At 51.3% G+C, this 19,076-nt stretch overlaps 1 protein-coding gene and 1 pseudogene across 2 annotated transcripts in view; both read left to right on the top strand.

Annotated features, from left to right (window-relative positions):
- Positions 1 to 4,216, top strand: part of LOC141568497 (small ribosomal subunit protein eS19 pseudogene) — a 34,794-nt pseudogene extending 30,578 nt beyond the window's left edge. The window contains exon 2 of the transcript XR_016021653.1: positions 3,737 to 4,216. The product of XR_016021653.1 is annotated as a small ribosomal subunit protein eS19 pseudogene (transcript). The remainder of the gene's footprint in view (positions 1 to 3,736) is intronic.
- A 9,513-nt stretch (positions 4,217 to 13,729) lies between these two features.
- On the top strand, positions 13,730 to 18,731 carry PROK1 (prokineticin 1). Its single transcript, XM_019730574.3, has 3 exons — positions 13,730 to 13,953; positions 16,601 to 16,726; positions 17,448 to 18,731. The coding sequence occupies exons 1-3, from the start codon at positions 13,882 to 13,884 to the stop codon at positions 17,565 to 17,567; spliced, it is 318 nt and encodes a 105-aa protein (XP_019586133.1). The 5' UTR covers positions 13,730 to 13,881; the 3' UTR covers positions 17,568 to 18,731.
- Positions 18,732 to 19,076: the final 345 nt, after the last annotated feature.

Genomic DNA, 19,076 nt, shown 5'->3' on the forward strand with positions numbered 1-19,076 from the left:
CATGGCAGAGCAAGTTGGGAGCAGCAGACCTGCGTTTTCATTGTGTCTGTGGCCACGACCATGGCTGTGATTTCCCAGAGCCTCAATATTCTCACGGATCAGATAATGACATAGCATCTAAGTCCTGGGCACTGAGGATGCCGTCTACTCTCCGGGTTTCCTTCCAGCTCTAAAATGCTTGGATTCCAGTTTGGTCTAATCATCCACACAAGAAAGGAGTTACTTAACCTCCTTTCAAAGGCGTTGATGCAGATACTTAAATAAACATAATGAATAAATGAAAGAGCCTCTTAAAGGCACATGCAATACACGGGGGCATTTTTCCCCCCTTGCTTTTCTTGGAAGAGCCATGTGACATCTGCAGCCCTGGCTCCCAGGTGGGGAGGTGGATGAGGGTGTGCTGTTTTGTAGCTTTGCTAGAGAAGGAACCCTGGTGTTCACTGGTGGCAGGAGTGCCTCCTCCCAGCAGCTGGGGCCCTGGGTCAACAGGCCCCAGAGGGAAAGTACACAGCCTCCAAGTCTGCTTTTGAAAAAGGAGCAAGTTACTGCCTTATTATGTATTCATGAGACTCTTATTGCTGTTTTCAATTAATTTCTTGACAGCTCCTGGCTGTTCCTCTTTTTGTTTTTCTTCGGACAGGAGGACTCTGGGTGATCCATTAGGAAGGTGAAATGATGTGCCCAGTGACAGCTCTGGGGAGCTCTTGCTGAAATTAACTCGAGCACTTTGGAGCGAGATTTGCATGCAGGATAGAGCCAGGACTGGTCCTTTTGGCAAGTGCTGCTGGGCCTCTGTGCACGTTGCCACTATTTTTTCCATGATGTGCAATGTCCCCAAAGGCCATTGGAGCCATGTGCAGCCCCATCCCAGTGTCCCTCTGTGTCCTTTGATTGTGGGTCTCACCAACTTTCAGGCAAATCCATCCATTGGCCCCTCCCAGCCCAGCTTGGCTCCCCACTCTCAAGTACTTACAGTGTTTCAGTGAGAACATATTCTGGCTGCAGAGGAAGATGGTGTCCCAGACTCTTGAGTCAACACACATTAGTCATGGCCACAGACAGGGCCGGAATCTTGCTGACTGGAGTCCCAAAGGTGTCTGGTGTTCTCTACTCCCTAAGCCTAGGCTGGAGGTGATTCTGGGCCTTTTGGTGGTGAGTGTGGGTACCTCCCAGCTACGCCATTTTCTGAGCTCCCCAGGCTCTCTCTTGAGGAAATGAAAATCTCTTCCTAGCACCACAACCATCTTTTGCCGGCTGCTATGCACCCTTGTTCAACAATAACCAACCACCATAAACCAATAGGCCTGGCTTCTCTGTCTAAGCTGGTACTAGTTAGGTACTTAGGGAGAGAAAACAGAGGCCCAGGAAGACAAATGATTTGTCCAAGGACACCAGCTAAAAAGAAACGGAACGAGGATTTATCTGAGCATCGTTCTAAATAATCTCAAAACTCATATTCTTCTTAATTTTCCCTTTTCAGCCCTTTTGTAATTATTTAAAAGCAACATTTACTTCATTTTCTATTACAAAAGGAGCACATGCTCAAAGAGAAAACTTTGAAAACATAGAAACGTATAAAGACAAATGAACCACCAACTTAAATAAAATCAAGCAAATGTACCACAAACAAAAGCAAACCCAAGGTCGTTAGCAATTCTTCCTTGCCAGGATAAAATATTAACATTTTAGTTCCTTTCTTTTCAATCTTTTTCTCTTTGAGGGTGTGTGTGTACACATACACATACACGTGCAAAATGGAATCACATTGTACATTCTTTTTCGTTTCCAGCCTTTCCCACTTCACAATATAATGTTAACATTTCCCCACATCAATAAATGACCTTCAGTCCCATGCCTGTTAACCCTCTCAACCAAGGCAAGTTCCACCCAACTTTGTTTTCTTCTGTGTCCAGTCAGATGCCTCCTTTCCGGGCTGCACCCCAGCGGACACTGAAGCCTGTTCTAGCAAATCGAGCTGGTTTGTACCCAAGGGACTGCTTTGCAAGGGTCACATACCCCCTTTGTCTGTGAATCTGCCAAACTCTATTCAGGGTGGGCCTGTTATCTTGTTCAAAGAGAGGACGAGCAGCAGGGAGGACAGAGAGACCATGCAGCCATGACAGCGTGCCCTTCCCAGGAGCACCTCCCAAAGTCAGTGTGGCCCCCTTTACCTCCATAGTTGATTTAGACCCAGGAGGCTGTGTGTGGGGGATGAAGCACGTTCCAGTTAGGATGCTTGACCTGTTGCAACCACTCCAGTCCCTGTTTCCTGAAAGGAATCAGTCACTGGCTGTTGGGAAACAATTCTCAAAGTGATGTTGCAAGGGCATGGTGGGAACCACTGACCTTGAGACCTGAACCACTGACCTTGAGACCTTGCGGCCTGCAGGTGCTGTCTTATTTTGCTCAGAGCTGAGAAGAACCACTTTGAGAGAATAAACATTAGCAGGAAAAATGAAGATTATTTCATTGGGAAAAACCCTCTGAGTCTATAGGAATCATCTTGGCCCGTGTGTATGTGTCACTTACCTCTGCCCAGGATGGCCAGGGTGAGGTCACCTCCCTAGAAACGACTGCATCCCTGGAGGTGGGGTCTCCAGGGCTCAGCCCTGATCTCTTTGCCAAAAGTTTAAAAAAAAAATAAAATGAAAAAAAAGCAGTTTATTCCAAGAACCACCAGGGAGGGGAAAAGCGTTGATGAGTCATAACCGTATTCCCATCACCAACAATCCATAGCTCTCAAAGGAAAGACTGTGATTCCAGCTCTGTGATCTGAACCAGGAGGCTGAAGGTATTGCTGGAATCCATTCCTGTGATAGAGGCAAAAACACAACTGGGGCCTCTCACTGGGAGGTGAAACTCCCTTGATCCTGAGCCTGTACTTTTTACCTCTGATATTTTTCTGTATAAATGGATTATGTCTGAGTAGAGCTCCTAGTTGGAAAACACATGGCCTGGGTTCCAACATGTTCCCATCCTGTACTCGGGACAGACATCAACAGTCAGCGTTGGTACCCTTTTCCATGGAGCCCAGAGGTGGCTTCAGATTCCATCTCAACACATTTCCAGGCAGTCATTACGATCAGTCAGCATCAGCCTGTGGGATGAAACCCTCTGCCTTCCCGAATTCTTTCATAATCACAGGCAGGAATTGTTTGCCAAGTTCCCATTGGGTAGAATACTTAGAGGCCCTCAGGTCCCCCCTCCCCCATAGGAATGAGGGCAGGATGAGGATGGGAGGAGTGGAGATAGATGGAGGGACTTGGGCTAAAGAGAGCCAAGGACTCTTTCTGGTCCTTCCACGTCCTGATTTAAGACTAGATGTGTCTCTACTCACATGGCCACCAGCAGCCTCCTTGACTGCCTGTTTCCAATCTAGCCTGGGACGCTTCCCATTGCTAGACAGGGCAGCTGGAAGTGGGGGCCTGGGGTGCCCGTCCTCCTGAGGACAGGCAAAGGGCAGAGCTCTGTCCCTGGTGTCACATAGCTGGCCCATGCCCTCAGGTCGTGGGACCTGTGGCCACCCCGCTTCCCAAGACACCCTTAGCTTAAAGAATCCAGCTGGGCCACTCCGAACCCTGTTGACCTTGTTCCACAAGAAAAGGCATGTTTAGTCATTAAACCCTACGTGGGGAGCAAAAGAGGGAAGTCGTAAATGTCCCTATGATGGAGAAGGTCCTTAATCTGCCACCAAAAGTATTATTTGTTTTTAATTTAATTGCTTTTGTTTTTTTAGTGAAATGTTTCAAATGTATAAAAGTGCATGGATTGACCCTCGCGAGACCCCGAATTGTGCTCCCGGGAAACCCCGCTGCCCCTTTTCTCGTGGCTGGCAGTGCGGAGGCCACTGGATGCCTGGAGTTACTGTAAAAGACGTGAACCACCAGGAGTTCGTCAGAGCTCTGGCAGCCTTCCTCATAAAGTCCGGGAAGCCGAAAGTCCCTGAATGGGTGGACACTGTCAAGCTGGCCAAGCACGAAGAGCTTGCTCCCTACCATGAGAACTGGTGCTACACACGAGCGTATAGCCTGGCTCCTGCACCTCCCGGGGGGCTCTGGGGTCAGCTCCAAGACCAAGATCTCCACACCCTGGAGGGACTGCAAATGATGGAAAAGGACCAGGATGGGGGCTGCAAACTGACACCTCAGGGACAGAGAGAGATCTGGACAGAATTTCCGGACAGGTGGCCGCTGCCAACAAGAAGCAGAACAAATGATGCTGGGTTAATAAACTGCCTCTTTCGTTTTTTTTTAAAAAAGTGCACGGATTAAAGAATCCTATTAAAACAATCACCCACATACTCTCTGCAGCTTCAGAAATGGAAGGATTATTCTTTAATGAGGAGACAAGAGCAATGTAGCTCATGAAGTGAGCCGGGGCTCCCAGGGTCTCTCTAGGAGGATGTGGCTGACATATTTTCGTGGGAAATTGGTCACTGCACATTTATCACACAATATGAAGCTTCAGCTGTCAGTATTCCCACAGCAGCTTCTGTTTATTGCCTTGTTCAGTCAACACTGGGTGGAAAAAATACCCCTTCCTGTTGGTGAGCCCTTGGCTCCACGTCCTGACCAGCCGCGTGGACGGGTGGCCCCCACATCTGTCTGCTCTGACTCTCTAGTCAGCGCCATGTTCAGACCATCCTGAGTTTGTTTTTCCCAAGTGTTTCCATGGCTTATCCTGTGTAAAGGATTGTGGAGCTCAGTGGCTCTGCTGTTCTTTTCCTGGCAAACAACCATTTTCTTCCTTGTGACAACTCAGACCACAATCCCCTGGTAATTCTTTTGGGTTTGTAACAGCAGAGCACAGAAGATAAAGGAAGACTGGGTCGGGTCTTGTGCTTCTATTAGCTTTTCCAGGTGGACAGGCTGCTAGTACGAGAAGGTGGACTGGCTGTGTTTCCGAGAGATAAATAGGGGTGGGCGAGCTTTCTGAGGTTTAGCTCACGGAGTGATCTGCCCTCACCAGGGGCCTGAGCTGTGCTCCACAGCTTGGTGGGCTGGACCTTGCTCCTGTTTGCAAGTGCGAAAGCTGCACTTAAAGATAAAACCTTGTCACCGTAATATTATTATAGCGACCATCCAGATGCTGTGTACTAAACATCCCTGGCAATAGTCTACGCCAAAGCACACTTGACTATGCTCGTCTGCTCAAAACCCCTCGGGGATCCACGTCACCTTGAATTTGGTTAAAGGTCCAAGTGCAGGCCCTAATATGCTTATTGACCCAGTCTGGTCTCTTACTCCTTCTGGCATTACATTTTTGCTCTAAACGCTGAACTGGGTTCATCGCCACATACCCACCCCACTTCCCTTCTCTCCCCAGTCAAGGTCTGCTCATTCCTAGGAGGCTTTTTAACTTCTGCATCTCCCAACCGACCTCACCCACCCCACACCCCCATTAACAATGTTCTATGCTCAGAGAGGCCGTGATCAGCTCTGCTATAGGAGAACTGTCACGCTTCTCCAGGAGGCCGTCTCTCCAGCTCAGAGTCTGAGCATCTAGGCTTGAGCACAGTGCCCGTCACATGGTAATTCCTAGTAAGTGTCCCAAGTGGACACAAGGTCTTGCGGCCATCCCTCAGCCTGAGGTCCTGCCTCCACCCCTGGGCTGTCTTCCTCCCTTGGTGGGAGCCGCTCCCCAATCCCCCAGTTCTCAGGGGCAGGTTCCTCAGCGTTGTTGATTCAGTCACCCACCCAACAAGCACTGAGCAGAGTTAGCCTCGATGGCTAGGGGACAAAGGCGCTCACACTGTGATGGAGGCACATGGACACAATGACAACCAGATCCTGTGAGAGGAGTTGAAAAAAAGTTCCAGAGGAGCCCAGGGGAGCCAGCCTCTCTGGTGGCTCTTTCCCAGACTCCTTCCTCAACCTTCTCCAGGTCCCCGAGTCCTGCTGTCTCTGCTACAGACACACCGAGGTGTCTACCTTTCCACCAATGACTCTTAAGTACTCAGCCCTACCTCTCTCTGAGGCTCCGAGAGGTGAAGTAAATTGACCACGGCCACACAGCGAGGAGCAGCAGAGGCGCAATCTCTGGCACTGTGTCTACATCTCCAAGCCTGCTCTTCGCTCCGAGCTTCCATTTGTTCCTCAAGTCCACTCCCCACCTTCTTGTCCCTGCTCTGTGTCCTGGAGGCTGACCCCTGGGGTGGCATCAATGGGCCCTCAGCTGGCTGGGCCCTAGTTGGGCTTGGCTGGTGGGGAGCTTTCAGAAGACTGGCAGACAGGAGGAAAGTGAAACGAGGCATTTATTCCCCTGGCGTACTCCGGGTGAGGTCACCTGGATTGGCTGTCCTTTGCCCAAAGGATCACAGATCCTCTCAAGAGATCTTCTCTACAAGACTCTCTTCTTCTGGTCCCGGTGACTGTACTCTCTCTTGCCTTCTGGCCTGGATGGTGGAAGCTCTTCCACTCTGCTGTTATCAGCCCCAGGTTCCTGCCATCAGCCCTGTGTTTAGCCTACGCCATGTCCCCAACTTTGTGGAAACACCCTCCATGCAGTATCCTGTTTGAGTGGGACTTCTTGCCCTCCAATTCTGGGGCACCTTCCCACTTAGCTGGGAGTAATTAGAGGGCAAGGAGGCTGAATGTCGGATTGTCTCTGAGAGCTCCCTGCCCTGACATTAGCAAAGCAGCACCAGCACTGTTTATGGCCTCTGCCACTTCCAAGACATTGCTGGGCTACCAGAGAGGGGATGGCTTTGACATTTACAGGGGGACCAACAAGTGAATGAGCCAGAGAGATTTCTGTTGCCTGGGGGGATCCTCTTAGGGGAAGGAGAAATCCATCTCAGACAGGAGTGTCCAGAAATTTGTTGGAAATATCCAGCCAAGGGCACATACTAATCCCATGCTTCTTTTGGATGCTGCCTCGTGACCAGAGAGACAGAGGGCTGTAAGGGTGTCCTTGGAGAGGAGACCCCAGTCATACTGCCTCCAATGAGGGGCTCCACCTCAGCAGGAGAGCCTGGGGGGCTGGCTTTCCTTTCTGGAACTGCCTCCATGGCTTGGAGGGAACATTCATGACCTGTTGCCCAGGGGTCTTCCATCAAGTCAAAGTTCTATGAAAAAGTGAACTCAAGTGAAATGCCAACATATGACAGCTGAAGGAGTAGCTGCTCTGTGAGACAAGGTGGGGAGCTCTTTGCTGGGCCTCACTAGCCCTGGGAGGGGCCGTTTCCTCCCAGGACAGGCCCCGAGGCACAGTATCAGAAACCCCCTTATTTGTAGAGGAGGAGGATGAAGTCCTAAGATGCTGAGTGACATCTTGACTTGGGTTCCCCAGGAAACAGAGCCTGAGGCCAAGGCTTGGTTGACGGTAGTTTATTTGGGAGGTGAATCCATGACCCAGGAAGGAGGAGTGGGGAGAGGGAGATAGGGAAGGAGGGAATGCAAATAAAGAACGTCTTCTCTCTTTGTGGCTGGATTCTTCCAGGGCCTTCCAGGTTGGAGCATTTATCTCCTGGCTCCCTTCCCCCTGGTTGAGGGGTCCGGGGGATGGGGGTGGGGATTAGCTCCCAGTACTTGCAGGCTGAGTTCCTGCAGTGCAGAGAAGGCCTTGGGTTCTCAAGTTGGAAGAAAAGTGGCCTTCTGCAGGCAGACCCTGTCAGCACAGGTAAATCTGAGCTCACGTGGAACTTTCTACCTCAGCTACCCCTGAAATCAGAGATGGGCCCAGAGCCCAGGTGATGGCCCCAGTGTCGCCTGCTGCAAGGGACTTAACCGAGGTTCAGTAAGTCAATGAGCTGGGCCTACGAGCCCGGGGCTCCATAAGCAAGAAAAATATAGGAGGTTTACAGATATGTACGTGGATATACAAGATCTGACACAGGCTTATAATTGCAGCACATTCTCTCTCTCTGTCTCTGTCTCTCTCTGTCTGTCTCTCTGTCTCTCTGTCTCTCTCTCTCTCTCTCTCTCTCTCTCTCTCTCTCTCACACACACACACTCACTCATTCACTTGACTCTTAACATTTGAAAGGATTATCAAAATAAAGACCACATAAGAAAAGCAAAGGTTATTTATTCTGAGTTTGCTGTAGCAAGGGAGTCAGCCACCGTCACTCGTGTGTTAGCTGAGACCCAGAGACCAGCAGAGGAAAGGGAAAGCTCTACAGAGGGAAACAGGGAGGCCTCAGGGCGCCCTGACTGGAGGCTGTGGGCCTGGGGGAGTTGTGGGAGGCTAACTGGAAGGGGGCATCCTGTGGGATTGCTTAGGGGTGCACATTTGGCTTCCTCTGGTTGGTCCCAAGTTGGAAGCAGGGCAGAATGAGGGAAGTTGTCAGTTAGTCAACAAGTCCTGGCCATTTGGGGCTGATTGCTTACAGGGGTTATTGTTTGGTGTTCTGGACGGCTGCTGGAGACGGTGGTCTGACTTCTAGCAGGCCGGCTTCCTGGGCCGGTTACTGTAGATAAGGGGCTGGTTTCCTGGGCTGGTTATGGGCCAGAGGACTGTTTTCACACATGGTCTGGCCATTGTCCATTTGTATATCCAGTGTCTTAGGATCTTAAAAGCAAGACCCACCGCTATGGCTTCCCTGTCGGTTGGGTAAGCCATAAGGCCTCTTTGAACACATCTAGCGAGGAGACGCTCACTGCCTCCATGGCAGCCCATTCCCTTCTCTGCTGGGACAGTCTTCCTCGCACTGGGCTAAAATCTTTTTCCCTGTAACTTCCATTCTTTAACGCGACTTTTGTGTTCTGAAGCAACACAGAGCAAACTTGCTGCATCCACCTTCCTTCTGACAGCCTTTCTTTCCCGCATGTACGAGGCAGTGTGGCCTGCTGGTTAGGCACAGGCATTTAACGTTGGATTTGAGGTCAAGTTCTAGCTTCTGTCACTTACCATCTGTTTGACCTTCGGTAATTACGGAGCTTCCATTTTCTCAGCTGTAAAAGGGGGTAATGATATTTCCTCAGGGCTGCTATAAGCATTAAATCAGACAATGCAGGTAGACCGTCCAACAGGGGGTCATGACAACTGAAGACTGTTATCATGTCTGCTTTTTCAGGCTAAGTATCACAGCTCCTTCACCTTTCCCTCACGACCTGCCTAAAACAGCCCACACACTCCCTGGCCTGCAGTGGGGCAGGGAGATATTACGGGTCCCCAGATTCTACCGTCTAGAGCTTGAGGGTCTAGAAGCTGACGGGTGACAGTGGTGGCAAGAGGACAAGTCATGGGCTGTCTGGGGAGGGAGGTGGTCAGGAGATTAGCGTGCCGGACTTTTGGCTGGGACCTGAGGGCTGGTGGGGCAGGTGGCACAGTGGTAGTGCAGACAGAAAGGAAGGACCAATCTGTGTTCTAGGGGAAGTCCGAGTGACAGGATTAAATGACTAACGAAAGCAGGGAGACTCAGGAATTGAGGAAAATCCCAGGTTGGGCTACCGAGTGTGTTGTGATGTCACTAACGGAGCAGGAAACATAGCAGGAAGAAGCGGGCAGTGGGCAACTGTGCTTTGTAGCTGCCCGAGAGCTTTGGACATCTTCCCCGCATACAGTGTGAGTCAGTTACTTCTCAGTGCCCTGGCAGATGGGTGTAATATGCTGGGTCTGCGATCAGACAGCTCCCGTGAGCCTGCCGTAGAATTCTGTGCTGGGGCTCTGGGCTTTGTTCTTGGACCTCGGCTCCGTCCTATTTCTCAAGATCCCAAAGGATTCAATGAGCTACTTAACAGTCGTTATTCAATTCCCTTTTGGCTTAGGCTGGCCAGACCGGGTTCTGTTATTCAAAACTAAGAACCCTGAGCAATGTAAGTGGATTTAGGGGTGAGGGTGGAAAAGGGATGCTAGAGGAGGGAGGCATGGGACTGTGAGATGCCAGTGGGGTGTCAGTGTGTGACATCTAAAGGGCTGTTGGCTATACAGGCCAGGAGCCTGGGGTGCGTGGGGTGCAGGCAGATCTGGGATCACACACATTTAGGTGGCCGCAAAGTTCATTCGGGTGTGTGTGGAGGGATTGGAGACTATTGAGTGTGTAACCCTGGGGAACAGCCTCCTTTTAGGGATGGAAACTAGCAGAGGCACCCTTAGAGGAGACGGAGAAAGGGGAACACCTAGAGAAGACGATGGCATGAAAAGTAAGAGAGAAGAATGTAAAGAAAGCGTCGTGGCCTGTGCCAAAAGCTGCTGAAGAGCAAGTGAGGTGAGGGCTGAAAAGGATGCTTTGTAGTCGATATTCAGAAGGACAAGGGCGTCTTCCAGAAGGGGGGTTCCCTGGTGTGGTGGGCACAGGAACAGGCTGGCGTGGCGAGGAGGGAACAGGAGAAGAGGAATGAGGTCTATCTTTCTAGACACTTACTGCACAGGCGGGAGAGGAACAACGAGCAAGATAAAGGAGAGAAGCAGGGCCACTTTCCAAGCTGAGTGACAGGAGCTGCTGTGAGCACCGAGCTTGCGACAGGGACGCGTCGGGATAACCACGGGGTACCAGGTCCAGGCTGTCGGGGTGTTTATTCTTAGGTACTTGATAGTCTCTGATACTATTGCAAGGTGTCTTCTCTCTAATTACATCTCCGACTTGCCAAGTAAAGAGGTCCTGCAATCATTGGAAAGACCCAGTTAGACAGTTGGGATCCAAGTAACGTGAGTTAGGGGCTCAAGTTTTGAGGACTGATGGGAACGTGGGCCTTGCTTTGTTTGTTTTAAATCCAAAGGGTTCTGAAGATGTGGCAGATGGGGTGCATGTTGCATGTGGGTTAGGGAGACGGGGGGACCTTGGATGGAGTCTCCCTGGACCGGGACGAGGAGGCAGCTCTTGCAGGGACCCGCAGTGTGGATGCAGCCCTTCCTCTTAGTCCTGTTGGCCCTTCTGACCCCGGACGCTGCCCTCGCTCACCTGTTCTTGTTGGTTGCTGCTGCTTCTACTTCCCCTTCTCCCTCCTCTGCCTCTTCCTCTTTCTCCGTCTTCTTCTTTTTTTTGACAATGTTTCCCCCCCCCCCTCAAATGTGTCCAGTTTAAGGGTCTCTCTTTTGGCTAGCCCGACCTTACGACCCTACCTCTCGCTAAACGGAGTCTTTTCTCTAAGTTTCCTCACTCTGCTTTAGGCGTTTGTAGCTCTGTTTGTACCAGGCATCCCTCTGAAACCCACGACTCCTGCCCAGCGTAATGTTTTTAAATGCATAAAACAAATATGGAAGATTACAAAGGCAATCAGTTAGGCTGAAATACAGCCATGGAAATTTATATTAAAAACAAATTCATGACATGGTAACATACGTGCTTCTTGGTTCACACATCAAGTTACCCAGCTTAGCAGTGGCCCTAATCACGGCTGTGATTTCATTGCAATGCTTTGAGCGCTTTGCAGCAACAGTAATATCGTACGGAAACATCTGCAATTTGTCTTGGTGACAAGGACACAGGCACTATTAATGCTTCTGTGTTTGTGGCCTATAGTTAGAGGAGAAGGCGATGTCACAATCCAGTTAAAAGTCAATGAGAATGAAGACACAATTCTTTTCTCTCCCCCGGTTCATGGATCTTCTGAACTCTGTTCATGACTCCTTGGGGGGCGGTGACCTCAGGTTAGGAACCCCTGGTCTGAATGCTTGGGTTTCCGTTGTTTGATCATTCATTTCTTTCTTAAGGGAGTCAGAGCCAACTCTTGTTGCATCATTAGCAGGGAACCACTGAGAAAGTGGTCACACGTTGTCACATTCAGGTAGGACATTGAGGACTTCGGACAGGCACCCACTTTCTAGTTCCAGGACAATGACCTCATGGTGGACCTGGAAGGGGGCTCAGACCCCCTCAGAGTCTAACTTATTCTACAGATGAGAGTGAATTATCTCAGGGGACCATGCCAGGGCAGGGCAGACCTGGGCCTGGACCAATCCCAGGGTTTGCCTGTGCCTGTGAGAGTGGTTCTTGCTCAACACACACACACACACACACACACACACACACAAACACACAGACACACACACACACACGCACAATCCTGGAAAATGGTGACACTGGCATAAACTAAAGCAGACAAGTAGGGGCCCTTTGCCCAGCATACCTCCTCACCAGCTTTCTTCTCCCTCCAGGGAAGCAAGTTCGTTGTCAGCATTTGCCATCATTTTTTCCCCACTTTTCACCACTCACTTTGCCTCTGGCCTCCTTCCTTTGTCTCCTCGGTTCCTGCCTGCTTAGTCTAAGGTCTTCCTTTCCTGTCCACTCTCCTTTTCTGCACTGACACTTTTCTGACATTTGTCAGCCAAAAGTAACCCTCATGTGGCCCAAACGTGTCAAGAATACCGTTGAAACCACCTGTACACAGGAAAGGAAGGCTCTCACTTGAGAGAAATAAGACCCACTGGCCATGAGCTCTGCGTCCTGACATGTGGAAGGCGCTCGGTGGACATACGCTTAATTGAGTTATTGGGTAAAGAAGCCCTAAAGTTCCCCAAAGTCTCTTCTGGGATTTCCACCAAGTGGCCATCTATCCCTCGCCTTCCTTTAATTCAACTGGTGTGTCCTCAAGCACCACCGTTTAAAAGAAAGAAAATGTTTTCAATCAGTGTTATTGGTTCTGTTTGCAACAGTGTTTCTTGCTCCCATTCTTCATGCCATTGTGTGGGATAATTCGTTTTGTGCGCTGTGAGGAGATGCTGACAAGGGAGGGGTGAGAACGGGAGGTGAGGGAGGAAAGGAGTGCCAGCCTGAGAATCAGCCATCAGCTAACATTGCCTCCTGGAAGGCGACCTGGGTGAGGTGGGCAGTCTGCAGGGCTCCCACGGGACTGCTTCTGTGAGTTCCTCCGATGACCCCCACGGCACTGCCTTCTCCCTCGGTCACTTAAGTTCCTGACAGGCAGAGGTGGCCTTTGGTTCTGCTGCTGTGGGCCTGGGTCTGCCATAGGGTTCAGGTGGGCTGGACAGACTCATTATTTTGACTCTCACTTCACAGGAGAATTTTATCTTAAGACAGACAGTGTACCCATCTTTTTTTTTTTTTTTTTAAATAAAAATTGCCAATCGTTAGCAAACACTATTATTGACAGGCAGTGTGTTAAGCGCTTCACAAGCGGCATCTCACTTAATTTTCCATGTGCAGCCGCAGAGACCCTTTCAAAGTGTAAATCACATCCTGCCCCTCCCCTTCCCGAAGCCCTCCAAGGCCTCCCATCACATTTGCAGTCAGAGGGCATGGCCCCTAGCTCCTGTTCCCACCGCTTCCCCTATCCCTCCCCGCTCCTGCTCACCATACTCCCTGCTGTTCCTGGAACAGCTCCTGCCACCGGGCCTTTGCACATGTTCTTCCCCCAGGCTCTGCTCAGCTCACTCCTTCATTTGATCAGGCCTTTGCAAGTGTCTTCTCAGGGAGACCCTCTCTCTAAAATAACACCTGTCACGCTCTGTTGTCCGGCTTCCCCGCCCAGATAATTCTTGTTGGCTCGAGTGTGAGGGAACAATGAACCTGTACATTGTGTGGTTTGGTGCGGGGCAGGATCAAGGGAGAGGTTGTAAATCCCTTAATTCATTACCAAGTCCTTCCCCTGCCCAAAGCAGACAGAGGAGGCCCCAGAGGCAGAGAGCACGAGTTGTGATGTATGTAACTGCCTGGATCAGTGCATTCTTGGGAGAGTGAGAGCAACTGACTGTGAAAGCCCCCGATATATTCATTTTTATTGGTTTTGATGGTGATTTCATGTCATTAGGGATTCATGTCTCATCTTCGTGCCTGAGATCAGCTGAAGAACGCTGGTGATGGGGAAGGGAAGAGAGGAGACAGGCATCCACAGGCAGCCTGGATCGGACCATATAAATCTGGGCGGAGGGAGGGGGCCGGAGAGCCAGGCCTTCCTAGCTGGAGGCACAAGGCTGAGCCAGCAGGAGGAAGCGAGAGGCAGCGGAGTGGACAGTGTTTTGCCTTCACTCCAAGTGACCATGAGAGGTGCCACGCAAGTTTCAGTCATGCTCCTCCTGGTGACGGTGTCCGACGGTGCCGTGATCACGGGGGTAAGTCGCTTAGCAGTTCCCTGTGCCCTGGGTTTCGGGAGCGAGCCAGGAACCACACGGGGGCAAACCAACGGGAAGGGAGAGTTTGCCATCAGACAGCAGTTCAGAAGCCTTTCACATGATTTTCACATTAGTTAGACCTCACTCTCCTAAACGGGGTCTGCTTTCGAGAAGCTGTGTGTAAATCAAATCCTGTTTTTAATGCACGAGGAGGGCATTGAAAAATTTGAAGCTTAGATCTCTGGTGAAATGACGATTTCTATTGCATAACAAAGAATTCCTTTATAAAATGGGTTAGCATTTTCTAATTTATCTTTTGTGTAAATTTGGGTTTTCATATACAGCCTGGTCCATGTGTCAAGTTTAATATACACAGCATGTTGATTTAATTAAAGACCTTATTAATGTCTATTGTGTACGATTAACCTCTGCTTTCTCTACTCTTAAGCAAGTCTGTCTTGAAACTCTTTCTTTCCCTTACTGTTTATGTGTTTTCACTCTGTGCCCACTTCTGATAGGAATATGGGCGACACCATTTGGCTGAGTGTACCCCAACGCAAGCATCAGACAACAAGGACAGGTCTTGTCTCACAATAGAGGTTCTGACATACTTGAGTATTCAAAACACTTCGGTTGTGGTTCTCTCTCAGAAGTTGGCTTTACCTGGAGACATCCTCAAATGGGGCACATGTTGTGTTACGGTGGTGAGACCACTCTAACTACAACAGAAAGTAAAAGAGCTTTCCAGGTAAAAGCCACTAGAAAAAAAAAAAAAGGAAAGAAAGAAAAACAAAAGAGGGAAATTCACTTTTATGTCAACCTCCTCCAATTTTTCCCCTAGAGAATGAAAATGTAGAAAAATGCCAAACAATTTCCTGGAATTGGATCAGTTTTAATGTTCACAGAAAAGAAAACTCCTTTCTTCTCCTTTTTAAAGGACAAAGACAGAGTTTCAAAGAACAAATATTAAAGGCAAGTGAATGCCTTTGAGCATAAATAATGCCAGAGCATAAACAAAATTGCTCCGGCAGAATTATACCTAATGAATGTAACCCCTAAAGGCTGTCCTCCTATTATGTAGCTTGAAGGTCAGGGAGGGTAAGTCAGAGGAGAGAAGCCACAGTCACCTCACTAAGAGGGGTAGGGGCAGCGGGTTGACCGAGCGAGGTCACGGTCACACCCGGGTCACCTTACTGTGTGAGCTCACACATCTATCTGACTGCGTGGCAGCAGGGGGCAGATCTGAAAGAGGTGGGAAAATGACTTCCTAGTAAACCCTTCAAGTTGACCCTTTGAAAAGCACAGTGAGAGAAAGCTAAGGTAAGAGGGGATGCATGACAGACGTGACACGCTGATGAGTGGTTAGAACCTGGCGCTGAGGGAGGGCAAGTTGGGACCTCCACTTTCCATTTGCTGCTGACTCTGTCTGCCTCTCAGGAAGGAGCCGAGTTCTACCATCTCCACACTCCCCAGCTCCCTGGACTGTCACCGTCCCAAATTCAGGCCTAGATGGTCCCTCTTCCCAGAGTAGGACAGTGGGACCCACCTTTGTGGGAGGAGAGTCAGGTAGGGTCTATTTGGCCCTAACCCTGGGCTTTCAGGGGCCCGTTGGTGTGTGAGACCTGCCCTCAGTGGGCTGGGGAGCAGCATGACCTGGTGACTGTCACTTGCAGTTCCTCTGGGTGACAAGCAGCCCTGCACTCGCCACTTTCCTCCGGGGACTGAGCAGCTTGGGAGCTTCTGGGTTTCTCCACACCCACACAGATGACAGAGAGTGCTCCACGACCTTCTATTGGAGAAGAAGAGAGAACTAAAACCCAGCTCTGAACTTTAGCCCCGAAGAGCTGCCAAGTTTCTCTAGAAGGGAACGGTTGAATGCCTCTCCAACAGGGCCCCGGTTGAGTCTGGAGCAGCTCAGAGTTCTGCTTTCCCCAATTCAGGCTTCTGTTTAAAGTGGGCTTGTGTGGTTTTCTTTACAAATGGCACCTTCCAGAGACCAGGCAGGGCCACTCAGCCACCGTTCTGGGGGCCCAGCTCAGAGGGGTCTACTCCTATCTGGGGATCAGGTAGGTCTGCAGAGAAGCTGGAGGGGCGTGGACACACACACTTGGTCACTGGTGCTGGCACCTCAGCTGAGCTTGGCTTCTGGTGAGGGTGTGTGGGGAGGGGCGGCACCAACCCCGGGTACTGATGGATCAAGGGGAAGAATCCTGGTCCAAGGAAACTCAGCACTGCCCACCTGGGGCTTGGACTGTCGGGGCCCCTCCCCCTTCTAGGAATTTGAATTAATTCAATTCCACCGACATCCACTGAGCATCTACTGGCCCCAGAAAAGCTACGCCTCCTAAGCTCTAGATTTGCTGGAAGAGGACTGTCTCCCAACCGAGTGACCTCAAGGGAGCGTGGGTGTGTGGGGGGCGGGGGCGGGGCGGGGGGGGGGTTCCTCTGATGCCTTGATGATCCCTGAGCCTCCGGCCATGAGGGACCAGGGCCAATAATGCACGGCCCCAGGTGTCCTATGGCACGGGAGGTGGAGGTTGCTGCTTTCAGCCTCCCACCCCCAAGGATTTGGGGATGTACTTTTCAGTTCTGGTTTCTCTTGGATGGCACTAATGGGCACGAATGGCCCCTTTGTCTCCCCCTGCAGGCCTGTGAGTGGGATGTCCAGTGTGGGGCAGGCACCTGCTGTGCCATCAGCCTGTGGCTCCGTGGCCTTCGAATGTGCACCCCGCTGGGGCGGGAAGGAGAGGAGTGTCACCCTGGCAGCCACAAGGTACTGCACAGACTTGCCTGAGGCACACAGCCAGTGAGGCAGAGCAGGGACTGGAACCGTTCATTGTACTAAGTGCTTTTTTGCAATTTTGAACCTTTTTACAACCGTGTGTGGTAGGCACTATTATTAACCCATTTTACAGATAGTAAAGTTGAGGCACAGAGAGGCTAAATAACTTGCCAATTGTCACACAGCTGGGAAGTGGCAGGCCTGGGATTTGAACCCAGGCAGTATGATACTACCTAGTCTCCTAACCTCAGTGGTTCAGCACTCCTCTGGGTGTGAGTCACAGGGCAGAGGGTGTCTGTCCTGTCCAGCTGCTTCCCTGGCACACAACACAGTGTTGAACACATAATGGCTGAGTTATTAGTGACAGTCAATCAAGGAGCGTGTGTATGGGGGTGTGTGTACATGTGTGTGCTGGGTCAACAAGGGGTAAGCAGGGTTGAGGCTTCTGGAATTTCAGGATTGGGGGTGGACAGCATTGTGTTGCGGCCGATCACATAGTCTCGAGAGCCAGATTGTCTGGGTTCGGATCCTGGCTCCTCCGCAAATTAGCTATGTGATCTTGACATGTCGCTTAGCCACTCTGTGCCTCAGTCTCCTCCGCTAGAATAGCTGTTCCTGTTGTGCTGGGGCGGGGGTGAGGAGACACTGGCCAGTGCTGGGCTGACCGAGGCTGGTGCCAGAAGGTGTCGTCCCTCTTCTCCTCTCTCCTCAGATCCCCTTCTTCAGGAAACGCCAGCACCACGCCTGTCCCTGCTTGCCTAACCTGCTGTGCTCCAGGTGGCCAGACGGCAGGTATCGCTGCTCCACGGACTTGAAGAACATCAACTTCTAGGAGCTTGTCTGGTCTCAGGATGCCCTCTGGGCCTCTTCCTGAGTGCAGCCGAGGGTGGTCTCTTACAGGCTTGTTTTGTTTCTGCCTGTAGCCCAGCTCTTCCCTCCACTCCCAGCTGTCCTCGTCCCTTCTCCCCCACCCCCCACCTCCCACCTTGGTCACTCCTTCTAAGCACACACATGTGCACACATGCAGCCACACACCACCAGGTGACACGGTCCTCCAGGCTGGCCTGAGGGTGTCCCCGCTGTGGCTGTGGTCGTGGAGATAGTCTGACCAGTTCTCTTCCTGCTTAGGCTGCCTGAGGTGTTGTGAGTAAGAGGAAGGGTGTTCTTTTCCCTTGTTCCCACCTCACTCAGCTGCTTCTCCTCAGAGGTGACCTGTCCCCCTCACTGGGCCGGCCTGTCTCCCGCCCAGCACGGGCTCTTCTGCCGGAATCTGACATCTGGAGCACGGGCCCCTTGGGGCTCTCCTTGGAGTCTCAGGGCCTGGCCCTGCCTGAGCCCCTGATGATCAGCCTTGGAATTGCCTGTCTTCCTTTGCTCTACTTCCTCCTCATTTTTAGGCTACAGGCCCGAGGGCAGCCCTTCCCAGAGGGTGATGGACAATGGCCTCGTGTCCTGTGTGAGGAGCCAGGGAGGTCCGTCGGCCTTCAGACGGTGACCTGCTCACTAGACCAGAATTGCAGGGGCTCCAGGGCCCCTCCTCTTACATTTTACCAGTTAACCAGGGAAGCCCCCAATCCCCACTGCTTCCCCATACAGGCCAATGGTGGGATTCAATCGAATGAGCTGCTGACATTTTAGGAGGCAATTAGGGTGTTACAGCTTCTTTCCATGGATTGGCCTCCGAGAGCCAGTCTATGACCTTTAGGAGGACGGGCTTCTACCCAGCGGGGGGAGGGGGCTAGGAGGAAAGGGAGGTAGATGGCAGACACAGGGAGGCAACTGCCACCAGGGACCACAGCCAGGGACCACACTGAATAAGATGTCTTATCGAGAAAGCAAGGATTTCTGAAGTTGACAGCGGTTTGTCTGGGAGCGGTGTCACCAGCCCCCATTCTCGTCTCAAAACCCAGCCCCAATAAGCACCTCACATCTGGAGCCTGCCCAAGGCTCACGCGGAACAGCCTGGAAGCTGTGCACACTGGCCTGCTGGTTGCAGAATAAAGCATGAGCAAGGGGCAAGTGGCTGTGCCGTTCCCGCTATGCCATGTGGGGACTTGGGGCAGGATGGGCTGCGTCCCGGTGGGCGAGGTTGCGACTGGTGATTCTTCCCTCGGCGAGGGCAGTTTCTTGGAGAAAGTGGCTTCAGGGTCTCTTTGAATAAAGGGTGAGAGGCAGCTCAGAGGGCTGGGCCAGGAGGGTACGGCTCAGCCGGGTTGGTGGTTGGAGGCACGAACGGGGCCATGAGCTGGTATCTGGGTGGGAAGGCTCCATTGGTGGCATCTGGATGGGTTGCAACTCCCATTTCTGCAATTTTGTCCCTTTTGCTCAGTGTCAAGTATTT

The sequence above is a fragment of the Rhinolophus sinicus genome, chromosome 7 (genome assembly GCF_057876585.1).
Source record: "Rhinolophus sinicus isolate RSI-liver-muscle chromosome 7, RSI-T2T, whole genome shotgun sequence".
Classification (NCBI taxonomy): Eukaryota; Metazoa; Chordata; class Mammalia; order Chiroptera; family Rhinolophidae; genus Rhinolophus; species Rhinolophus sinicus.

What these genes read in the sequence shown, in the direction of transcription:
- PROK1 (XM_019730574.3), top strand. Translation starts at nt 13,882, where the DNA reads ATGAGAGGTGCCACGCAAGTTTCAGTCATGCTCCTCCTGGTGACGGTG. An exon ending in ACGGTGCCGTGATCACGGGG is followed by an intron (nt 13,954 to 16,600) that starts GTAAGTCGCTTA and finishes CTCCCCCTGCAG; the next exon opens with GCCTGTGAGTGGGATGTCCA. An exon ending in GTCACCCTGGCAGCCACAAG is followed by an intron (nt 16,727 to 17,447) that starts GTACTGCACAGA and finishes CTCTCTCCTCAG; the next exon opens with ATCCCCTTCTTCAGGAAACG.